The sequence below is a fragment of the Serinus canaria genome, chromosome 1, assembly GCF_022539315.1.
Source record: "Serinus canaria isolate serCan28SL12 chromosome 1, serCan2020, whole genome shotgun sequence".
In the NCBI taxonomy this organism is placed as follows: domain Eukaryota; kingdom Metazoa; phylum Chordata; class Aves; order Passeriformes; family Fringillidae; genus Serinus; species Serinus canaria.
In genome coordinates this window covers 87,757,910-87,782,483 of record NC_066313.1, presented here as the reverse complement: position 1 = coordinate 87,782,483, position 24,574 = coordinate 87,757,910, and the positions used below count along the sequence as shown (strand labels likewise).

Genomic DNA, 24,574 nt, shown 5'->3' with positions numbered 1-24,574 from the left:
AAAGTTTAGGGTTTAAAGAAAATTTCTGCCATTGGCACTTTCTGTGCAGGATGATTTCAGCAGAGAAAATCTGAAATTAAATAAGATAGGCAAGAATATTAACAATGGAAGAAATCTCTCCTAGTACTGAAAAAGTTTCGAATAAAAATGACAAATCTAGAAGCATCAGAGATAAATGGTTTTTAATACCCATAGTTCTTTCTCCTCCCCAAATAATAAAACCTCAAAAAACGTGAGCTAGTTTTAGATATAACAATAGGGTAATAAAAAGAAAACAGCAGTTTGACAAATGTCTTATCTCTAGAACATACATCAAGAAATAAAACTAAGGGAAACAATACGGAAAGACATTGGTAAAGAAAGTAATTTTACAACAGTAAGTACAGAAATGTCAATGAAGAGAGAAGGTCAGCATGTATGCAAAAGTGAAAAACTACAATACAAAGCAATACATGCAAACAAAAATGCTGCAGAGAATGAAAGTACAAATGCAGAATCAAATATATGTAACACAGTAAATATCCACTGATCACTGGTTTAAAATGCTGTATCCAAAGTCTAGATCAAGAGTTTGAGCTACTGACTGTCTTAGAATCCAGGGTTTTTATTAAGTGAATAGTAAAACTCTGGGAGACATTTGTGATGCATGAAGAGCCTCTTAAGAATACTTCTGATACCATAGTGTATTTCAAGCATCCTGTATTCCATTTGTTCCTGGTCCTTCAGTTTAACTCTTTCCTAGCTTCCTCTCTTCGCTTGGCTTTTCAGATATTTGAGAAAGGTTTGTGCTTGGATCTATCCTCTTGTATTCTCCAAAGCCTGCCTGAGCTTTTGAAAGACTGGGAAGAAAATACCATCTAACAAATAAGGAGTTCTTTTTCAGCAGCAAGGGAAAGGGTATTTTCATTTTGTTTTGTTTTAACTACTTCTGCAGTAGTTGTCATGAGTTCTTCCTTTTAGGAAAGGAGTAACGATTAATATATTTGTTAATTGCACACATTTTAGAAGGCACAGAAATGCATTGCTAATTATTTGAAATATTTATTGCAAACTCAAGGGCATGGTTACTGTGGGTGTTTGAGCTAAGATAGTTGCTTTGCAATTTTCAGAACTAAGTTCTTGTGAACTAGGAACTAGGTTCTTGCGAAAGACGTAATTCTGAAAATCAGAAACATACTTAAATGGGCTAGCTTGAAACAGTCTACCTGAAGATTTGGAGGAAGTTCTCCAAATGCTATGTAGGATTTTGTGACTTGGTAAGCAGTTTCAGTTCCCAGATAAGTGTAAGGCTGGGGGCTTGTAATGAGTCAGCTGAAGAAGTGAGTCAGTTAAACCTGAATGCCATTTGAAGGAAACCAAATTTTTTGGCTGTAAGGAACTTTTATTGGACTAGTCTCTACATAAACCAGCACCTATGTGTGTTTCCTCTGGCCTAATAAAAAGTGTGGCATCTGAAAGCAGCACTATGGGTCTTGGACAGATAGAACCAGTGAAGGGCAACTCCATGGATGTAGAAAGTGTTAAGGGAGAAAGGCTAAGGGCAGTAGTAGGTGTTGCAATAAATCCGACTGAGACAACTGGGTGGGTTATGAAGGAAAGGAGCAGGGTTAGAAGCCCTGGATGAGTATGCTCCTGTATAGTCATCAGTCCAACATCAGTGAGTCCAGCTTTTGAAATAGACAGGATGCTAATGGGAGCCTTTGCAGGTATATGCTGGTTATTTTGTAATTTTGTATTTTGGGAAATAAATGTAAGCTCTAGGAAAGGATCCCTTTATCAAGCACCTCCAGAAGTGTTGGCTTTTCATTCCTAGGAGGTTCTGCTCAATTATTTCATTTTCCTTCTTACAGTATCTTTCTCAGCTCTCAGTGTTGCAATAAAATGAATGATTCACTACTTCTCTGAGACAACTGAGGTCTTTAGACAGCTCAATTTTTGTTATAAACCAGACAATTTTCCACCACAAAAGGAGAAAATATCTCCAGTGGCTATGATGCTTTCTCCTTCTCCTCATGTACCACCTCTGGATGCCAGTATCTTGTGCTGCAGTGGGGCAGGGGGATACCAGCCCCTGCAGAAAAGGGAGACAGAAAATGCAAAAGGGAGAGCTCCATCAGCTTTACTTAGCAGCAGCAAGAACACACACCAGGCAAACCCACTGTTTTAGGCATGGAGTACAAGCACTTCTCATGTCATTCTACCTCTCCCATGACTTGGGGGAAGACACAGGCCCTTTGGACAAACTTAAGAAATATTGCAGTGACACGCTCTGCCCTTGGGCTGCCTCTGGTGGGACCGAAGGCAGGGTGGAAGGATGATAATGTGACAACAGATATTCTTGTGCCATATAGACCTCCATTCTGATAGAAAAGGTAAGCAGTAAGAAGCCTCACAAGTCCAGAGTTCATAGGTTCACAATGGCTCATTCCTCCTTTCCTTTCTTGTGGCTGCATATACTTATTTTGTCACTAATACCTGCATGTCCCCTCATTCCAGCTGGGTACTCAGTCCAGGAATTTCTCATGTCAGAGAGGGTGGGTGACATATGGATGTCATAGGGGCTGAAAGGGGTAGTTAATCCTTTCAGTCTGTTACCTTATGCCAGGAATCAATGTGGCAGCTTAAAAAACTTACTGTCATCTTGGTAGCTCTTTGACAAAAGTAGCTCTTCTTCTTTCTTATTTACTTTTCCACTGTGGCTGGGTCAGCAAAATACGAGTTTCTCTTTTTCACACAGTGTCTTTGCAGAGCAGCTTCTCTGGGCCAGATGTCAGCCCTGATAGAATGTGGACCAAACCCAAACCATGAGGATTTCACTGAGAGGCGGGACCTTGGGCCACCATATTGCATTGTGATTTTTCCCTTGGCACAGCCTAGCTGCCTTGAAGACTGGGATAAACAGAAGAATGAAAATTATTCTAATTTGGCCCAATGATTTAAACCATAAAATTCTCCAGTGCCTCTCAGACCCACAATGATAAACCATCCACAGAAAAACATTTTGCTCCAGAAGTACTGGAACTAATGAATCCTGATTTCCTACAGATTTGTGTTCTGTGGGTTGACTGACTTGTGTGGTCTACGAAGATGTATGCTTTTTGGGTGGCTGGAGAATGTGTGAGGTCTCTCTCTGCATGGATTTGTTGCCTTCTCATAAGGTGTGTTCACAGTGTGCTTTCTCCAAATCCAGGGAACAGATTTGGGATGACTGTCTTTACCCAGCTGCTTATTGTTAGAGGCTTCTGAGAATGTATCTTTATTGGCCAGTAAATTCAAATGCTATTTGAAGGGAACACAAACATTGTATAAGCCTTGCTTCCAGGCAGTGGGGATAAACAACTATTGTTCTCCTTCTGCCCTCTGCTCTACACTATCCTCTGTCTGTCCTGATCCTGCTGCCTTTGTCTCTTCTCATGAATGGATACACCCTGTATCTATAGGGAAGCAACCTCTTCCATCATTTCCAGTGAACCTGCCCTGATACTACCACCTTCATCCTTGTCTCTTTTATAACTTTGTTTCAGAAAAGAACTAGGTTCAAGAACAATTCACCTGATGCTAAGAGAAGTGATCCCTGTAGAAGGTCAGACAGGCTTAGCCATTTTGTAGTGATACCAGCCATAATCTTTTCTTCTCTACAGATAAGAAGGAAGCAACTTTCTGTGTAGTCCAGGGTCAGCTTTTGACAACTGGAACCATTGTCTTGAATATGTTTCTTAATGAAATTTTTAAATGCCCAATTATATTTTAATGTTGATTCACACTATCAGGTTTGGTAGGTGTCAGATAAGAACCAAAGCACCCCTGCTTTCAAGGCATGCCTTTGCCCAGTGGGATGGTGACTGTGAGGTCAGCTGCACGATGACAAGAACAACACACATCAATGCACACTTAAGAATCTTGTATCCAACAAGGCTCAAATATCTCATTTGAAAAATATTTTCTACTGATCAAGCACTGTCACTTTTTCATACTACATATTGGATGTTCAAAAAAGATGTAATGTTGATATATTTCCCTTTATGATGTCTAAATTAAATGTTCTAACTTAAATGTTGTAACTGCTCTCAAGCCACTTGCAGGTGGGCTGGGTGTTTTTAATTTCATTTATTCCACTTCAGTGATAAATAATGCTATCTGAGTAGGTTATTTCACAATTTCTGATTTTAAGGAACACTGCCTTTGCAGAAATACTGGCAATATTCTTGCTAAAGCTAGTTGACAACCAGAATTTGCAACCTTTAGAAAGCACAACTCTATAAGAATATTTCAATTTTTCTTGGGAAGAAAAAAGTCAATAGTTCAGAAAGGTACTTATGACATTTTCAATTTCTAAAAAGTCTAGGTTATTCTTTAGAATTTTCTAGAAGCAGCAGGGAGCTGTGTGTGCTTCTGGGGAACCAGTGACACCTTATGTCTCTCAAGCTATCCCTTCCTGGTAAGAGTCCTGCGGGAAGTCCTGGGAGTCTCCAAAACTTACATTGAAAAATATAAAACTGAGGCGGGCTTCAGAGGAGCCACCCCAAATTATCTGAAAATCAGGTATTCCTGCAGGATAATTTGATTTTGCCATAGCAACATTCACTAAATTGAACCAGTTTAGTCATCAAACTTCCCACTCACTTCTGCTCTCAGGAGCTCCCCAGAAGCATTCCGCTGCACCCCAGGCTCTGGCTCCCCTTCTCTCAGCCAAACCAGATAAAACCTTCTGTTCACCCGCCAAATCCGAGCTCGGCGGCAGCGGGCATGGGCTCGGGACTCCTCCTCATCCTGCGGGGCTCCTCTAGGTGGGGCAGGCGAGTTTTCGCAGAGAGCGGAGCCCGCTCCGGCGCCCGCGGCTCTGCCGAACTTCCCAGCGGAGCGCGAGGGAAGGAGAAGTTGCGAGCGGACAGCGGGGCCGTGGGCTGAAGGCTCCGAGGTGTTTGGGCTCACTGGGACCCAGCTGAGGACATTCATGACAAACTCTGCGAGAGGAGGAGACGCGCGCTGGCACCTGTGAGAGCCCGAGCGAGCGGGACCCTGAGCCCTGTGCCCGCCGGAGCAGCTGCGGGCATCCCGCTCTGTGTGCCCGCCGGAGCGGCTGCGGGCATCTCGCTCTCTGTGCCCTCCAGAGCAGCGCTTCTCCGGGCTTCGGAGGCCGTGAGCCCGTCTGTGCAAGGTAGGCTCCCGTCGAGTTCGTCAGCTGCCTCTCCCCAGAGCCAGCGTGCCTCTGGTACAGGATCCACTTTGTCACCGGGATGTCACTGAGGGCTGTGGCTGGATATCGTGTTGGGTTTAAGCTTCATTTGAAAGAGGTCTACCATCCAGAGAGTTTCTCTGCTGCTAGCACAGGACTAAAGAACAGGTTTTTTTCTGTGAATTCTAGAAAGTAGAAAAGCTGCAGTTCCTGCTAGTACCTTTGGTAAGAAGTTAGTTTCTTCACGCAGAATGTGGTGGACTTTTTCATTATTAGAAGTACTGACGTTCTGACTGGTTGCTAAACTCTAGAGGATCCAGTGTATTTTTTATTTCAACAGAAGAATAAATTTCTCCAGAGAATAGGGGAACTGCTCTTTCGAGTTTGGTGTTAACATTGCAAACTAATTTGCATGTATTTTTTACACTGCTACTATACTTTTGAAGTCCCAGCCACTGCTGTAAAATATCACAGTATTGATAGTGTGCTGTGAACATGTATTCACATACGCATGTGAATACATGTTCATAGCATTGATTTTGATGTTCCCTGCTTCCACAATCTCTCTGTGGAAGGGTACTGTCAGACTGAGGTCCAGAGAGGATAGCGGGCTGCTGCCCACACTGAGAAGTACCTGGGCAGAGTGGTGTTGCATACCTGCTCCAGGCACAGGACTCTGTAGCCACATGTGGTGCCAAAGTAGCTTTGAAATGCCCAGCCATGCCTGGAGGAGCAGAGAGCTCCTCTGGGACTGCAGAACCTGCTCCAATGGTGAAGTGGCCTCTGTGAACCTTGCAGACTCTGAAAGATTGTCATTTGTCCTGAGCTGGGTGGTTTTAGCTGCTGCTGCCACGGCTACAACACTGATACTTTGTATTAGTAAAAGTGCAGCTAGGCACTGGTATGCCTAAGAAAAAAGGTGTTTTCATTTTTACAACTAGTGAAGCTTTAGATATTATATGAAAAGGCAATGTATGGCACTTGAAATCTGTCCCCCATGGAGTGAGATCCTCATCCATAACACAATAATGCCAAGGAGCTTAGTGACGACCACCTCCTTGGGGTATCACCCCAAACCTCTCTACGGACCTCAAACTACAAGGAAATCTTTCACAGTTTTGGCTACTTTTCATGGAGTAGACAAGGCCAATGACCATGCTGCCCCTCCTCTACAGCAGAGGTGAGAGTTGATGTTGTGTGCTGCAGTTTCGAATGATATGTCTTGAAATGTTTTGGGCAAATGGTGGAAATCTCTGGCAGCTCTTTGGGGAAAATTTTGGGAGATCACAAATTTTAAAGGGAAATTAAAGTGACTGTGCAAAGCAGAGTCAAACCCAATGACTGTTATCAGGATTACTCAGTTCTTTGTTCTTCTCTCTCAGAAATGCCTAAGTTGTACAAAGTGAAAAGAAAGAAAGTTTGGGTATCCTCTACTGAAGACCAATACTAATAAGAAATTAACCAATAAATTGAAAAAACACAAGAACTGTCAAATAAAGGAAATATATTCAGCAAGTTGGCTCCACACCACTCAGTGGGAACAATTCCACCTTCAGGTAACCATCTGTGAACCCATTTTCACTGGAGATCATTGGCAATGGTGAAACTGTTACCAGAGCTTAGCCCAGTTCTTTTGGTTGGTAGGGCACAACGTAGCTGTGTTCTGTTTGCAATAATGTAGTCTGACCACAAGAAAGAGCTCAGATGAGAATGTGCCCAGAAAAAGCCAGCAGGCTTTTTTTTTTTTTTTTTAAGTACGTAGATAGCTTTTGCAGAAAACCACTGGCATAAATAGACTGATTTTTCTCTATTGCAGCTAAAAGAAAAACACGTGATGCTTTAATTTTTCACATAGGATTGTGAGATGGTCATTTTCAAGGCATCATACTGAATTGTGTGCCATGGAAATCATCTCACTGAAAATGTTGAACTGAACGCAATTTTACCATACCATTGTTAAGAATTCCTCTGAAAATTACTTCACATGGAACATTTCAACTTTATGTGTTAAGTTGGCATTTCTTGGAGGACTGAAATATTTTAATGGAGTCTAAAGTTTCTAACTGAACCTATATAGCTGTGCTGATAAATGATCCAGGTCTCAGTTTTCAAGAAATAGCAGCATAAGCTTTTGAAGATTAGATTAATATTAAGATAATGTTTTTCTCATGTTGTCATCAATGGAGGAATTCCCCTCTAATATCATCAACAGAGTTGTTTCCTTTAACAATGCTAGGATGCAACTGGGTCTCAGATCATATCTATGCTACTTCTCTTTCCAGCTAAAAGGTAGAAAAATTTCATTGTGAACTACTGCCTATCGCAGAATAATCAGAGAGGTGCCAGCATGGCCCCACCCTACATGAGTCATTGGTGTGAAGCTGAGGGTAGACCAGCCTTTTCATTCACTCCTGTAAAATGTATCTAAATTCTCCTTCTGATTATTCTGAAACCAGGCCTTTACTGACTTCTGGTGCCCTCCTGGCCCTCAAGACCCAGTATATATTTTATGATGCAATAGAAGGTAACAGGTCCCTTTTTACTCAACAGGTCCTGAAGCAGCAGCTTTTGTGGCAGAATACCCTTCTTTCCCAACATGTAGAAAAGTTCTGGCTGGTGTGTCAATAGGCCAGGGAGGTATTTGCAAAAACAGAGACACTTTCTTGCCATGTACAGTCCAAGAAGATAAGTCCCTGTCAAGAATTAGATTATTACTTAACAAGGATGGAATGGTGATGTGTAAGACTGTCCACCTTGGCAAAGTGTAACTGACCTCTGCCAATGGTCACTTTATGGACCAAGTGTTCAACTATACTCATCCCAGAAAACTAAGAACCTTCCTACAGCCAAGACTAGAACATAGAAATATTATTTGGAAGCCAAGTAACTTGCTGTTCCTTTGTTTGATTTATCACTCATCCAATTTTATTACAAATGGATAAGATTCTGGGCCGATGCAGTCAATGGCAAAACTCCCACAAGGGTGGTGTGCTCAGCTCTTGCTGGCTCTTTGGCTACATTCAGTGATCAAATGCTGTTTCCTGAATTATATTAACTTTGCACACATTACTTCTGACTTGACGTAGATCAGCTTTTTCAGTTTCTTTCCACAGGGGAAATCAGAAGAAAAGTAGACAGGGCATTATTTTCAAATTCAGAAGGAGTCCATTAGAAACAAAAGAATAAAAGATAAACAAAAATGACTTTAAAAGCATTATCTGCTATTGTCTTATAAAGAAGTTAAAGCTTTGCCAGTGGATTTTCAAATCTCTGTGGAGATGGAGTCAGGGCCACATCCTCCTGATCTGACGCAAGCAAGTGCTAGTTTTGAAATGTCAGAAGTGTCATTCTGTGAAGTTAAGCCACAATGCTTGAACTGAATCACTCACCATGAATCTAGCAACAGGTTTTACATTGCCACATTACCATAATGTCTGACCATCTGCAGTGCAAAATCAATAGCTAAGTCCCTGGTGGATTTCACAGAATTTCTGGCATTCTTTTTTAGACTGTTCTGCAGAGCTGAGATTTTTTTTTTATTTGGTGCCTTAAATTCTTCATATTTGCTTTTTGGGAGGAGACGGCTGGTAAGAGTTTATGGAGCAGAAGGGACTTCCAGAGCTGTATAAGTTTTATAGCAGAAAGACTTTTTGAGGAGGTTGATGTTGTCCCATTCCCTGTCCCACAAGGAACCTCTCCAGCAGTTGGTGGTATCTCAGCTGATCCTTGCTTCACTTGTTGTGCATAGGAAGTTAGGAGGGTCTCAGTGGCCTGACTATCCAGGGTCCTGCTCTATTAATACAATGTACACAGTATACTGTTTTGAGAATGTTACTTTGATACATTCAATGGCTATGGGTGAATTGGGGAGAAAAAACAAAAGAGTTCAGAAAACTTTGTTTGATTATACTTGCAGCATCCTGAATGTTGATAGACCTAGAGACCCTTTTGATCTTCAAGATCAACCCTTCGGCATTCAGCTCTTCCCAACAAATCTGCAGTGAGATACTTGCTCCTTACTGGAGCCTGGCATAGAAAGATCCATGAATTCCAGTTTCTTGCTGGTTTTGTCTCTCCTGTGCAAGTGCTGATGAATGCACATCCCCTGAAGATTATCTCAATGAGCCTCTGGTTCTTTGGGCTTTGCAGCCAGGAATGATACAGTGCTGCAAAACTCAGCTGCATCTAAGTCCAAACCAGCTCTTCAGTAAGAAGGAACCCAGGAATAATTCACCCTTTTCCCTGCTCCATAAGCATATGAAGACTAGGCCTTATCCTCTGTACAGCAACATAACAGGCTGGGGACCAAAGCAGAAACATATGGACAAATAATGAGAGAACTTTACTTCTGACAGTCCATCCATCTTTTCCTCTGGATATATCACAAACAAAAACTACTGAATAGCCAGTTAAGCAGCACACAATTATTTGCAGATTGAGTGTCAGAATTTTGCATTTCATTTGAAGCAAGAACCATTTTATTAGTTCAGGATTAGATATTTTTAATAATCTAGGCTAGAAGGATGCATTCCTAGGACATGCTCCATTTTTCTTTTGGAAGTCTATACACACTCCACTTCTTGGGAGAAGGATCAGGGAGGGAAAAAGATCTGTACAGTAATTGCTGATAAATTGAGGCTTTTTAGAATTTAAAATTTTTTTAGAATTTTTCCCTCCCTGATCCTTCTCCCACTTCTTGGGAGAAGGATCAGGGAGGGAAAAAGATCTGTACAGTAATTGCTGATAAATTGAGGCTTTTTAGAATTTGGTTTCTGTCACTGAAAAGAAGACTAAAAGACCCTGTACATCTATATCACACATCTTGGAAGAGAAACACTGGGACTGCAAAAATATGAGGAACAGATGATACCAAAGGCTAAAATAGACAGAGTCTGTAAAAATACCTGGTGCTGGTTTATAGCCTGCATAGTTCCCAACTATGAAACAGATGACATCCTCAAATATGAGAGACTTCAATTTACCTCTTATAACAAAGCAAAACTTGAAATTACCATCCTTAAGTAACATTTGTCATCCTATTGGAGTCCACAAAAAACGGAAAGGCTGGGGGCATGTTCTCTTTTTGTCACTCGGGATTTTGCCATTTCTCCTCTCGGTGGGTAGCTGGTGACAATGTGTCCCCTGAGTTAGACACATTTGTACTGACAAACATAGGAAAGAATGATCTGTGGGCTGCCACCCATACAGTGGTATGTGACAGGGGGGCAAGCGAAGCAGCAGCACCTTCAACTGGCCACCCCCTTTCTGTCTGAGTGTTTACCACCTGCACAGCAGGCATGGCTCAATGGCTTGTGGGCTCACCTCCAAGCCACGGGAGTTTATGGGCTGGCGGATCCGCGTAAGCCGAGGCTGGCGTGAAGTCTGACAGTCTGAAGCTGGTTTCACGAAGCATCCAGTTTTGCCAGCTGCAGGAGGGTAATAATTTCCAAGAGAGGGACAGAGTGCACAGCTGAGGGCAGTAACTATCTCAGCTGTCACCATTTATTCCATCACCAAGTCTGAGTGTCAACACCCTCCAAGAGAGACAAAAGTAAAACTGAATATCCAAGCATTGTGGGGCACAGATTTATTTTGTTAAATTCAAATACTTCCCTGTGATGAGTCTTGTCTCTTTAAATTTTCCATACAGAAAAAGCATGTGCTAATATATTGCCAGTTGGACGGGTATATTTTCTGTGCATGTGTAGATTCAGTTGGTTTCTTTGGGAAGTAAAATACAAAGGAAAAAGCCATTGTTCTTCTCTTGCTCTCAATTTTCAAAAATTGCCAGTTCTTATAAGCAGACCAAAACAGATAACAGATGGCACTGGCTAGCTACAAGGAAACCTAGATGCAAATATTTTATGGTATATGAAGAACGTCTCTGATGTGGTAGGGTTATGTTTTTTATCATGGTTTCTAACCAGTTGTGAGAAAAATCCATTACTAGCACTTTGTGGTATTTAACTGGATGTGAAAGGTGCAAATAATTCAGCTGGTGACCAAATTATATAATTGGTAATAAATTTAAAAAGACAACCAAAAAATCCCAACCTTATAAAATTAATGTAAAAGGACTCAATATATTTGCCAATAAAGCCAACAGGAGACTCTCCAGTCATGTCAGCAGATATCTAACCTGCCTGTCAATTTCTGATTTTTTTTCCAAGATCCTCATGTGCACAGGCTACACTGCAAAAGTGAAATAAAGGGTGCTTTTCTGTGAATGCTTTCCTGGCTCAAGTGATCAGTCAGTGGTTTTCACAGGCAACATAATCAGGCACTATGCAAGGTCTCAGAGAAGGCAGAAGGTCCAGTGTGTCAGCCTTACAGGTGCCTTGCAGCCCTGCTCTCCCAGACCTGGAAATCTTAACAATGAACAAGCAGCCACTGGGCTGAACTACAGGAGTGGGCCCAATATAGTGCAGGTCCCCTAGAGCTTGCATAAGGCTGTTTCTAATTTAGCTTTGGTGGAAGTCAGACTAAACAAACAAATGGGTATCTCTGCTGCAAATGTCTATGCATGGGGAAACACCAGGAGCAACTTTGAGGAGGCAGTGAGTGGTGCCCTTGTGGGTACAGCACATGGGAGAGGCACGTCCACATGTAGATGAGACATCTGCTTGCAGCTTGATGAGTGTACATATTTTCCACTCACTCCTGCCCACAATGTCACCTCTACCTCCACTTTTAAATTGCAGCCTCCACAGTGGGGAAAGGCACCACAGGTTAAAAAAAACTAAAACTCCACCAACTTCTCTTTCCAACCAAGAGTGAAACTCCTCTTGTAGCAAATGAGTGTCAGGTCAAAACCCTAGAATGATCCCTAGTAGGGATCTGAGCATCTGGGAAGTTGAGGTCTAATGTCTTGGTTGGGTGAGATTACAATTAAATGCCTGTTTTCCTGCAGAAATGGGAGCTCGCCAAATCTCCGATGTAACACAGAACCCTTGCTTCTCGTGCTGCAGAGCTCTAAGATATCAGACCATCTATGTACAGCAGCAGACAAATGCACTCAAAATGACAGAGCAATTTCTCATATTTACTCTCTTTGTCTCTACCCTCAGTGCCTGTAGAGGCAGATCCATGGCACTGAGCACAGTCTTACCTTGTTGGTAGAAGAATGTGGTTAAATGCTCCCTGATTTTTTTTTACTAGAAAATGAGTCTGTTGATGTTTGACTGCTGCCAGTCAAACGCTGACAGAAATTTGAGAGAGCTGTGAAGCTCACTTGTTCATTGATGCTCCACTCATAAGTTATGTGCCTTAGTAAGTTACTTTGCTGGTAAAATACCTTTTTCCTAGCCCTTTGCCCATTTAACTCTAAACTATGCCAATAGAGAGCATCAGAGCATCACAAGTTTTTTTCATCATATGTATAAAATTCAATTTTTCTTTGAAGTCTTTCTTAATATTCTTGCGTTCAAGTACAGCTGTCATTGAGTTCACTGAGGTTTGCCCACGCAAGGAGCAAAGGCCCTGTCCCCTTGGGATTGTATGAGCCATTTTCTAGTAATTTGTCTGCTAAGGTGACAGATTTCCTTATTATAGCACAGAAAACAGGAACTTCACAGTCTTCTAACAGAAATGACTTTATGTATTTTATGAAACTGAGCCAAAGGCACTGCTCTTGTCAGCTGGAGTTGGTGGCTGTTTGGTTGGTCTGGACATGAGAATTATCTACTTCCCCTTCCTCTTTTTTTGTTTTTGTTAATGAAGGCTTTATACCTGACTAAAATACATAGCTGCGTTTTTCCCTTCAGGTCATGTTATCGGAAGCTTTGAGTTGGGGGTGGGAGTAAAAAGGTTCACTTACTGAGTAAGATTAAAGAAATTAAAGGCTAAGGCTCATATTTAATTTTCCCTTGTAGATGTAATTTTTCATGCAGTGACAGCATCAGAACCTTTTCAAGTTTTATAGCTATTTCACATTTGGCAGAAACAACAGGAAACCATCTGTAGCAAAGCAGGATTGTTGTAAGCATAATATTCAGTAATGAAAAAAAAGATTAAAAGAAAACACTGTTATCTTTATTTGATAGCTTTGAAGGGGCAAAGAGCAGGATGCTTGCATTTGCTACTAACTTCATAAAAATTTTCTAGATGAGTCAGCCATGGAAAAAAATTATTATTTCAGCAGAAGGAATAAATCCAATAAGAAATTTGACTTTTGGTTTCTTGTTGAGATTTCCATGATGAATAAAGATGCTTGTGGTGAGGAAATTTCATATGCCTGTTTTCTGTAAATTGTAACTTACAATGGTGGAGCTTATAAGCACACACACAACTTCAAATAGTCACATTGTCCGAAAGAAGGCAAATAAGCCACTTGTGCTCTTAAGTTTTAACTCCAGGCCTGAAAGCCTTTTCTAGACCAGGGAAATAAAACTGTGGAGATTTAGACAGCTTGTACTGTCCTCTGTTCCCATATGACAGGATGTGTTCATTCTTGCTTTACTGTGTTTTCTGTGCTGGAGAGGAGAATCCCAGACTGAAAAAGTGTGTACTCATTGCTTGCAGGTAAAAAATACTTTTTGTTGAAACTTATTTTGTTAATTGACATGTCACATCCCAAGGCTGCACTAAATACCTCTGAAGACATGGTCAGTCATGTAAAGTTGTTACATTGCAAACATCCCTTAAGAAAGGGAAAGAACCGTTTTTTCAGGTGTGTTCTAAAATTTAGCCTGGAATTTCTTTGCCACTGACCGTATTTCACATTTTTATAATCAGACCTAGTTTTAAGATAGCATTGCGCCGTGCAAAAGTCAAAATGTGTCAGGGAACTGCAATATCTTGTTGTTATTAATGTCTTAAATTATAGCTAGACACCCTGTTTTTCCAGTTTTCGAGGCAAGTTATGAAGGCTTTTTTTTTTAGCACTGAGCTGATGAGACATTAAAGGTTTCTTTTTCAAATAGTTTGGCTGTTGGGTTGCTCCTTTCACTCACACCTGCCCCTTGACTTAGAAATTGTCTCCGCCTCTTCTGCATCAAACACTGAATTTACATAGGCACAAAGAAAGTGTGGAAGGCCGACAGCTTGCACCGTCATTAAGATGAGAATGCAGGAAGAACAAAGCAGCACAATGGTAAGAGAAATCTAACAATACCCTGCCTTGCTGCGAGTCTGACTAACCAGGGCTTTCCCACAGGAGGGAACGGTGCTGAGGTTACCACAGGATTAGCAGATGCATGCAGGGCTGCTGGCAGTGACTAAGCCAGCAACAGAGAGTGAGTCGAAGTTCTAGACATGAGTCAGGTTTTGAACTTGTTGTGGTTTGTAGCGGCTCGAAAGGCTTTGTATGGCATCACTGCAAAAGCCTGTGACTGCGAAGTGATGGGCTTACAGCTGGTAGAGACACTGGCTGCCTTGGAAGGGAGTGCTTGCTTTCAACAAAACACTGTAGTTGAGCTCAACATCCACAGCACAGCCTTGGCATTATTTAAATACTTTACCAAAGTGCTCTGGTTTTCTTAATTCCGTAAGATCTTGCTAATTATACAAGCCTCCCTGGAGAATTTTAGAGATGCTCATAAGAAGCATCATAAAATTATTTCTTAAAATATATGTGACAAAAATAAGACAAAAGCAGTGGAATGATACATGCGTTTAGCAGCTAAAGTAAAAAAACATTTCTCTGTATGCGTGCCTTTTCTTCTGGAATTCTAAAATGTAGAAGGAAAGAAAATGAGAGGAAAGCATGATGTCTGGATTTGTTTTGTTTCTTTAGAACTTTTTGTTCGTGCCTTTTAAAACAGTTTGGCATAAAGATTTGATTGGGAAGACTTGAGATGCTGCCTCAGTCCTGATGTTGTCGGTGGTTTTGCCATTTATTTTAACAAAATGTTGATGTACTTTTATATGCTGTTGCCTGTGCCTATGTCAGAGATGGATTAAAACTTAAAGGTGCAATTCCTGCACAAGCTGCTGAAACTGTATGAGTTTAATCAAAATGAGTGAAAGACATCTGCTTTTCCCCTTGCAAAGCCAAGTGCAAAGCCATTGCTAACAGCTCAAGTTTCCCAGAAATATGCGCAGAAGATGCTCTCTGTAGTATTTTCCCTACCATTACTAATTCTAGATGGATTAATCTAACAAGAGGTGCACACAGACCCTTGCTTAGCTTCATAGGTATGTCGACTTTTTGCAGAACAGATGCAAACTCATAAACAATTCTGCTTAACTCTGCTACATTTTCCATCTGGAGTTTTTATGCTTTTTTCGTATATATAGATAAAACACTTTTCTTAATCACAGAAGAGCAATTAGTGGTGGGTGTGTGAAAAGTGCACAGAGTAACAGGCCCTCTCTGAGTCTTTGATTCGGCAGCACTCTGAAGTGAGAAGCAGACACTTTCTGTTAGATCATCCTCAAGGACTTAATCCCAAGGAGGAACTTGGATGCCTAGCAGACAAGTCACTTCACATGCGAAGTCTGAAACTTAGATACTAAGAAATCTTGCTTGCCTCCTCTTCACCGCAGAGGTACCTACATACCTCAACACCCACGTTTGTATCCAGTGAGTTCCTTGCATGCCTGAACGTGTGCTTCTGGACATGCTTTGCCTGGCTTGGCCTGTGCTGGATGAACAGACCCACATGCCACACGTCAAGTCCTCCCACTGAGCATGGTCACAATGTTACATGCTCAGGGAGCTCGGGTAGGAAATCTGTACTCGGTGTGTTTCTCAGTCTGTGAAGACTGTGGCTGTTTTACTCACAGCAGTGTCCCCAGCCCAGGCTCATCTGCCTTCCAAAAGAGGTGCCTGCCTATCTATTCCTTTTGCTTTTTTAACTGTTACATTTTCCGAGGCATTGGTGACAATTTGGAGAGCAAAAGAAAAATAATACTGCCATATGGTGGCTGGGTGTCCATACACACCTGCCAAAGTGTGTGGAGATGTAGGCTCTGGGTAATAATATATCTAAATTTAGCTTGGAGTAAGAACTGTAGCCCAGTTTCCAAACCCTGACCCAGGTGGTGCCCCAGTCACTTGGTTTGGAAGTCATGTGAGAGAGTGAAAAAGAGACAAAAACTGTCTCATGCAAAACAGAAAAGCTGCAAGAGGAGGGAGCTGGACAAACCCAAGAGAGCCTGTGTAGCCATGCTGCCTGGCCAGGGGCTCTGAACAGCTCCCTCTCTATGGAGCCCACCCAGCTGGCTCCCAGCCGCTTAGAGGGAAGATTTACAAAATTGTGTACAAACAAAGGAGGATCCTGGCAGGTGCAGGTGTTTGGCCTTGCGCTGCCCTGTAGATCATGGGGGTATTAAGTGCAAAGACATGAAGCAGTGGTAGGAAAGGTTCCATGGGCTGGAATTTGGAATGAGTCTGGAGGACTCTATGGCAAAGCCTTGTCAGGTTTCTAAGCCCTGCCAGGGTCATGGCCAAAGCATTTTGAAGATTTCTGTTTTGAGGTGTCTCTTCGCAGACTCTGGCTGTAGCAAGGATGCTGCCACCTCCTGTGTCTGCTGTGGAGGACTGAGTCCATTACGGCACTGTTCCTGTTGTGAATCTGGCCTGATTCCCAGTGAAGTAGGAAACTTTCCTGGGAAAAATGCTGGACATTAGTCCAGGCTAGTTAAAGTCAAAGATGGCTAAGAGGCAAATAGCTCCAGGAGCACTAGCAAACATGAAGAATGATTTCTGATTTTAAATGTCTTGTGGCCAATAGCCAGCTCCAGATGAAGCTCTTCTCACTGGGACATTTGCAAAGACCTTGCTGCCATGTGCATTTGTCAGTGGTTCACAAGGCACCCTTGTCACATGCTGTAGTGCACCATGAAACATCTTGGGTGCCCAGGGGAAAGGGGCTGAGGGTGCCCAATTAAGCTGTGGAAGTGTGTGGGAAATTGCTCCATGGCCACACAAAGCCCATTTGCTTTGGAATCCACTTAAATTTTGGGTAAATACACCCAGCTTAAAAAAACCAAAACCACAAAGTAGCCCTGCTGCAAATATCCAATAACCCCATAGCTTTGGCACTCTCTTGAGAGGCAGGTGTTGGAAATTCAGCTCTGCTCCAAATTAAACAGAGGGAGTATTTGATGTCATCCCATTTTACTCAAAGTGTGTCATACTCCTGCACCAATAAATTGATCTGTGGAAACCATATACTCCTCTGAAATGTGCTAACCATACCCTGTAATCAAGTCTTTAGTCCTTATTAAAGTTATAGAAATACATTTTAATCTGTTAAAGAACAATTATTCAGAGTGCAAGCAGAGAACACAGCAGAGATTTAGGAAAAGATGTTGCAGGGCAGACTTTAGTGAAGGGGTAAGAGGTGGTATCAATGTGGTCATCTTAGGTTTGTATTTCCAGGCTTTTGAATGGCTTTGAAGTTTAAATGTTCTTGCACTTTCTAAACACTGACATTTGTATTGTAAACTAATTGTTTTTATTTGAGAAACTGCTGACAGCTAATATACCTTTCTGTTAGTAGGCATGCTGACTTCAGCCAGCTGCTGATGCTGCTTTGGGAGCAGGAACAGCACAATTCTATCTTTATGTTTTAAAAACTGAAGCTACTCCCTTTTGGAAGTTTGATTTATTTGGCACATAAATTAGAGAGAATAAATTTGTATCTCTGTATACAGCTTTGAGTTCTTCCTACAAGAAGAATACATGTGTGAGAAATATACAGGACATCAGGGTTTCAGGTGAGGAGCTTTGTATATGTAACGATCTGGGCAAGAAAAATGTACAGAACTGATTCCATGCAGACAGGCAAACTCAGTCATTGTTTCCTCAAGGCCTTAAACTTACGTCACCATGAGGTGCTAAGAGATGGGGCGGTCTTCTGGCAGGGTTTTTGTTAGGTTTTTTTTTTTTTTTTTTTTAAACAGATTTGTATATCTAGTATATCATGACATGACAACAAAGATGAAAGAGTTTTAATTGGCATATAATTTATGTGGGTTTGGGTCACTTTTAATTACATGTGAATAGTGCAGAAGAAAAATAACATACACAGCTTATTAGCAACAAAGAAAAATGCTACCCTTTCTGCTGCACACTTGTGGGCTGAGATTTGATAAAATTAAGTTCAATGTAAAAATAACTCATCTATGAATACCATCATTTATCATGAAAGGAGGAGCTCTCTGCAGTGCATGGTTTGAATTAACTGTCGCTTGCTGTCAAAGTGACTGAGATGCTGTGTACACATTTGGCACTTACGCACATACATGAGTTTTTGTGGATGTCTTTTGGAGACAGAGCCAAGAGAGCCAAAAAAACAGACTCTGAAAGCAACCTGAGCACACATGTGAACACAAGCACTTGCTATGCACCAAAAGCTTTGTCCTTTAAACAAGTTTCCTGTTTGCCTTTTTTGGAGAAGAATTAGCTTTCGTTGTTCGCTGTTTTAAAGCTCTTCACTTTAACATGCCCTCAGGTCCCTGCAAGGTGACACTTCAGACAAGCTGTAAAAGAAATGTAGTTCTTCAGCTGCTGTTGTGCACTTGATAGTTTTATCTTCTAGTAATTATGTTCCTATACCCCTTTTTTTTATTCCAAGCAAATAGTCATGGAAATAAACAATTTTTTATTATGGGATTTGGTATAGAATACATTGCTACCACTACAAATATGACTCTTCCACTGCTTACACAGAGCAACACAGAGTCTGATTTAGTCAGACTAAGCCATCCTCTAAGAGCTGCCCCAGACCAAGGCCTGGGGGGACTTCAAGGGACTTTGAATCAGGCAGGCTGTCCTCAACTCTTGGAGAGAAACAGGAGTGCTAGGAGGCAGGAAGAGGCTCTTCTCACAGCCCTCTCAAGTCATAAACAGGACTGCTGCTGTATTTCAATTTGCAAGATGACCTTGACATCGCCCACCCCTTTGCAGGCAGAGGCTGGTGACACATGGTGCCACATTGCCCTGGTAGCAGTAGGCACCAAGCAGGTGAGAGTAAGTTGCCAGGAATTTGTGTCCAGCACCTTCTTTCTATGGGGAGTTGAATGGCTCTGGAGAACAGGTGCATGAAGGGAACAGGTAGAACAGAGGGTCAGGGTTGCAGCAAACATGAGGGTTGTAGGAAAGGATGCTCAGATCCTGCTTGGGCTCCCAAAAGTATGAAGAACAGCAGGGACATGAGCAGTGGCTTGGGAGCAGCACAGGGTGCTGGCAGGGGGAAGGGATACCTGCTGCTTTCCACGGAGGTGCTGCTCGAGCTAGAGTGGAGTGGGAAATGGCAGCAAGAGGAGTTACACAGCATTAAAAAGGAGTCATCTGCCCCACAAAGCATGTGTGGTGATGGAAAAACTGAGTCATTCAGAGGCAAAAGACCGAATGGGGACAAAACCAGCAAATGCTTGGTGTACAGGGAGAAAGACTGCATCTCTCTAGGGGTGGAGAAGGAATTGTTGGTGAAATCAGGGCATTTGCTGTCTAATTCATTGCTGGTGCTCCTATTCTTGAATAATATAATGAGCACCAAACTTTGAAGTTCCATTTTCAGAACAGGAAAATTATTAGATCAGAAACACAAAAAGGGGAGAAAGTACAAACAGAATTTCATAGGCTGCAGAAAAACTATCTTGAGTCTAAAATGTGTCTATGGATCAATCATGTAGCCCTGCATACATATGTACATATAACATATTTGTACATATATAAATAAGTTTTCCCATTTTTCATTGGCTCAGAAGAAATTTTAAAAGTTCCAGTGGTTACCAGTATAAGAAGTTTCCTGGAACCTTTTTAGCATGGTATTGCAGTAAGAGCTGTTCAACACCAGCAGCAGATGCACATTGTGTAGAAATACAAAATACATTTATAACCTGGCCAAGTAGTTAATCACAAACAATTATGTGAACAATCTCAGTTAATGTACAAGTTTGTCATCCATATTCATATTTGCATGTTCTGATGGTATTTTATTACTTGGTGAGATACTTTATCAACTTTTCTTGTTTTGGGAGAGGCTGAAGATCCTTCTGGGAAGGAAGAATGCAATGATTCTATGTGGTTGTGGACTTGGCAGTGCTGGGTCAATAGTTAGACTCAATGATCTTAAAGTTATTTTTCAACCTAAATGGTTTTATGATTTTGTGTTTAGGCCAGAAGGCCCTGATAGTGCCTGTAACTGTTTCTTGAAAATTCTGTTATTTTTAATAGGCAGGCAGCAGTGAAGCAGCTGCTGAGAGCCAGGTATTTCTGTTCCCCACTCCTGTGGCTCCCTGTGATGTCAATCTGAACTGGCCTTGCTCGTGTTTTTGGTTTGGTTTTGTTCTGGTTTTTTTTTTTTTTTTTGCAAAGCTTGCACAGTTTATTGCATTTGACTTTAGGTTCAAGCAGCATTCTGTAGAGCTGTCAAGAGCTGAAATGTCAGAATGAAATACTGAATGCTATTTCCTCAGAAGCTTGGTGTCACAAATTATGGAGGCTCCAGGCTAAGTGTCTGCAACATTTCCCGTGATTGCTGCAGCGGAGCCATGCTCCATTTTTAAATACATCGGTCATGGGTTGATGAAACCCATTTCTCTGAAAATCTTTTGCTGTCACCAGGAAGAAGACATCATCCCCCGACAGAAAAAAAAAAAACCAAAACAAAATTACAAAATGGCCCACAGAAAAAAAAATCTAAAAAATAATTAAAAAATAATTATAAATGGTAACAGGATACCTGTGGCTAAGCTAAGATTGATGCTGCAGCTTCACATGCAGTTGTGTCAGTTTGGTGCTAGTGTAGATGTTTTTCCTCCCACCCAAGTTGGCAAATGTTGAATGTGTTGTTCAAGCTCTCTTCCTGCCCTCCCTTTTGCCCTATTTTAATTCTGCTGCAAACTCAACCTGCCTTATTCAGATTTGTAATGGCATGAGGCTTATGTGCTAGCTGGGACATGCAAGTACCTGGAGTCCTAGAAATGCTCATAATTTGCATTCTTAATGAAACATAATTTAAAATCCTAAATATAGAAAGTTTTCTATAACTGAAATGGATTAAATCAGCTCCTTTTTCCCAGATCTCAAACATCCCTGTCAGCCCATAAGTTTTGGAAGAAGCCTGTAAAGCCCTGAGACTTAACTGCTTGACAAAGGAGAACCAGAAAACCAAAGAAAGATCATTCTCTTGGGTTAAATCCAGAACATGTTGATGGGTCCTGCCCAACAGCAGGTCAAACCTGTGTAGAAACCTTAGTTTTTTGCTAATCCTGTATTGCTTTCTGATCTCTGGATCCAAAATAGGCATTATGAAATGCTTCAGAAGGGCAGGTTTTTCTAACTTTAAAGTTTTGCATTAACTGCGTATGCTGTCATCTTTTCTGCCTTCTTTTCTCTATCAGTTTAATTTCAGAATATCTGCTCAAAACCTCCTTTGAATGCCCTGGATTAATGGAGTATTATTCCAAATGCCATGGTAATTCTTCACCATGGAAAATACTCCATAGCTGGTTCTACACCACAAATTGCATCCTTACACCCCAGCTTTTATTGGGCCTTTGAGCAATAGTATGATATAGGCAATAAGTGTCTCTGCCAATTGCCAGGTGTTATTCTCTCATTATGACAGATGTTTTCTGTCCGCATCGCTTCAAAGCCTTCAACAACTAGCTCAACTCCTGCTAATGCTAGAGTTTCAGCAGCCTGAGCTCTAGGAGGTTCAGCTGTATTTCTTTATATCCTGAACTGTCCTGAGCACACTCTTCTGTCTCTCCTATTGTTTGCTTCCCCTATCTCAGAGCTCTATGGCTTTGCCTCCCACCAGACAGATCCAGTGTAAAATTAAGTGCTTACTACCAAGGGTTTTCCTCCAAAGAAATTTAAGAAGCTGAATTAAAGTAGCTAACCACAGCTCACTTAGGGACAGGATCCTAAAATGAAGAAATCAGGCATGAAGAAATCAGGCTTGCCTCAGAAAACATGGGAATGACATGAATTGATGGCAACAGTCCTTCTCATTGTCTCTCACCAAGTCAAATAGCTCCTTTCAGTCCTTCCCAAGCACCCGACTGGTTACCATTTCTCTGGCACTGGGGTGGCTTAAGGATCCCGCCCAACGCCTGGTCCCACAGCCTGGCTGCCAAAGGCAAGGAGAGGCTGGGCCAAAACACAGGTGCCCACACAAGCAGCCAGAACCATTTCATCCTTGCACCCCATGCCGCAGGCTGGCGGCTGTCGTGGCTTCTTCCCTGGTCACACCCTTACACACTCCTTCATGCCCGTCTGTCTTTTCCTCCACCCACTACCTGCACCAGAGGTTTGATTTCTGCTCCCCCCACCCATTTTTTTTTTCACCTCAAAGTGATAGCAATTCCTGGCACATTTATCTTGGATGATGTGGTTGTTGTAAGATGAGGTACCTGCAGCAGCCAGTCTGCGGTTGATTTGAACGCAGGCGAGTCTCAACAATGAGCTTAAAGGAGGGTGTCAGGTATAAATCTTGTCTTCAAACAGCCAGGGTGCATTCCAGACTTCAGAGACACCTCTTTGTGTGGAAGGTTGGTTGGGTTTTTTTGTCTCCTTTTTTCTTTTTCTTGGACCTGGAAGAGGATGAAAGTGCTGGGGTGTGTGCGTTCGTTTATGCTGATAATGAGAGTGGGGCTCACGGGCATACTAATTTGGCAGCCTCTTCACTTCCTGTAACAGTTTCAAAAAAAAAAAAATCATTCAAGGGCTGCTTAAAGACAAACATTTTTTGTTTAACTACTGGTGGCTCATTTTCTGAACACCCATGCAATTAATCTTATTTGTATTAAAGAGGCAGGCTGCTTTTTGTAAGGGTTTCTGAGCTATAATTAATGAAGATCAAAAATGTTACAGAGACATAATATTTAACTTTTCATAGGTGCAACTGCACAACATCTGCAGCAATTAGAGAAGTAAAGAAAAAGGCATTGTGTTGGGGTTTCTTTCCCTTCAAAGTGTTTTTGTTAAGCCTCTTCAGTATTCTAGCTGGGAATGTAATTTTTGGTGAGGAAACTAATCGATACTAAAACCACAGATCCTTTTTTTTTTTTTTTTTTTTTTACATTGATTGTCAAACACATAGTTCAAAAATATTATCAGCTCTGACAGACTTGTGAGAACCGAGCCCATGAAGTTGAGTGAAGAGCTACTGGTATTGCACCTTGAAGAATCAGATCCAAACAAGAGTGTTTACTGCTTCCATAGTAGTTTTCAAGCAAATGCATAAGTGTGTTAAAACTTCAAAAGCATCACAACAGTTTCATGATTTTACATGTAAAAAATCCTGGATGTTTTGCCACTAGGAATTCTGGAACACAGATTATCTTTTAGCTGGGCTGCTTAAAACATAATTAGTTTTTAATAAGTAGTAGCTTATTTATCTCTGGATGATTAAATGAAGAACTCTGGAATGCATCACTTGAAGACTTATGACAAGAAACATGCATAGATCTACTTTGGCACTAGCTGCCTCTCACTTCACCAACCTTTCAGCAACTCTAGCAAAAAGAAAATCTGGCTTTCACTGGCTTGAAATCAAAATGTGGATGGCTCCAAGTGTGTCACTTGGATTCACAAGGCAACGTCAGCCTTTGCCTTTACAACAGACACACAGCATCCTTATGCCAGGGATTGCCTGTTTCATATGCATGTGGCATCCTGCTAGCACTTTGTTAGATTAAAAAGAAAAAAAGAAAAGCTGCAACTGCATCATTCCTATTGCCAACTGAACTCTCCTTACACTGCTAAAGCAAAATGATCTCTGTCATCTCTGTGATCTGCAGTTAAGTTTGATGTCAAACATTGTTTGAGGAACAAGCTAACCTGGTGTGATCCCAAAAACCAAGAGAGGCACCATCTGATGTGTACTAAACATATTAAGAATGAGAGAAGAATTAATCTTTGTCCTTTCATTGTGGATGCAAGTGTCACATGAAAGGTGACATATGAAGAAGTTACAACCCATGGATATCTACTGCACCATAGCTGTACCATGAAAAGTGCTACCTGATGACAAATCTCTCCATCTTCAGGAGTAAAAAAAGTGCATGTCTAGAAACCTGGAAGCAACTATGAGCAAGGGTTCTGAGCAGTGCTGAGCACCCTGCCGCTGTGCCGCAGCAGCCTACAGCCCAACTCCTCCTTCCCAAGGAGTGAGCAGCTCTGTACCCTTGTGTCTGGGGGTCTTTGTATTTAACCCATGCTTGATGCCTGAAGATAGAAAGGTTTGGTTTGAAGAAATGTTTGCAAAATTAAATAATGGAATTGCACATGCTGCATGCATCACATTTATTTCTGTTTACTTTGTGACTCATAACTTTCCTCATTATATGCAAGAAAAAAAGGGTAAAAAATTCTTGTATTTCAATGGAGTTATCCATCATATACAAGAAACATCTGGTCTCCAAATCTAACCCCTCCCAAGGTCAAAGCCCAGGCAGGGCCAGTGGTTTGAACGAGAGCATTGGGCTTTGTGCAGA

At 41.6% G+C, this 24,574-nt stretch overlaps 1 protein-coding gene across 4 annotated transcripts in view; it reads left to right on the top strand.

Moving 5' to 3' along the window:
- The first annotated feature begins 4,798 nt into the window (after positions 1-4,798).
- EDAR (ectodysplasin A receptor) overlaps positions 4,799-24,574 on the top strand; it is a 73,833-nt gene continuing 54,057 nt past the window's right edge. For 2 of the 4 annotated variants that reach the window (XM_009085447.4, XM_009085446.4), the window contains exon 1: positions 14,166-14,267. In XM_009085447.4, the coding sequence (XP_009083695.2) occupies positions 14,235-14,267 (33 nt within the window). In that variant the 5' untranslated portion in view covers positions 14,166-14,234. Of the gene's footprint in view, positions 5,159-6,558; positions 6,733-14,165; positions 14,268-24,574 lie in introns of those variants that run through there. The other 2 variants (XM_050971874.1, XM_030235018.2) reach the window with 2 other exon arrangements.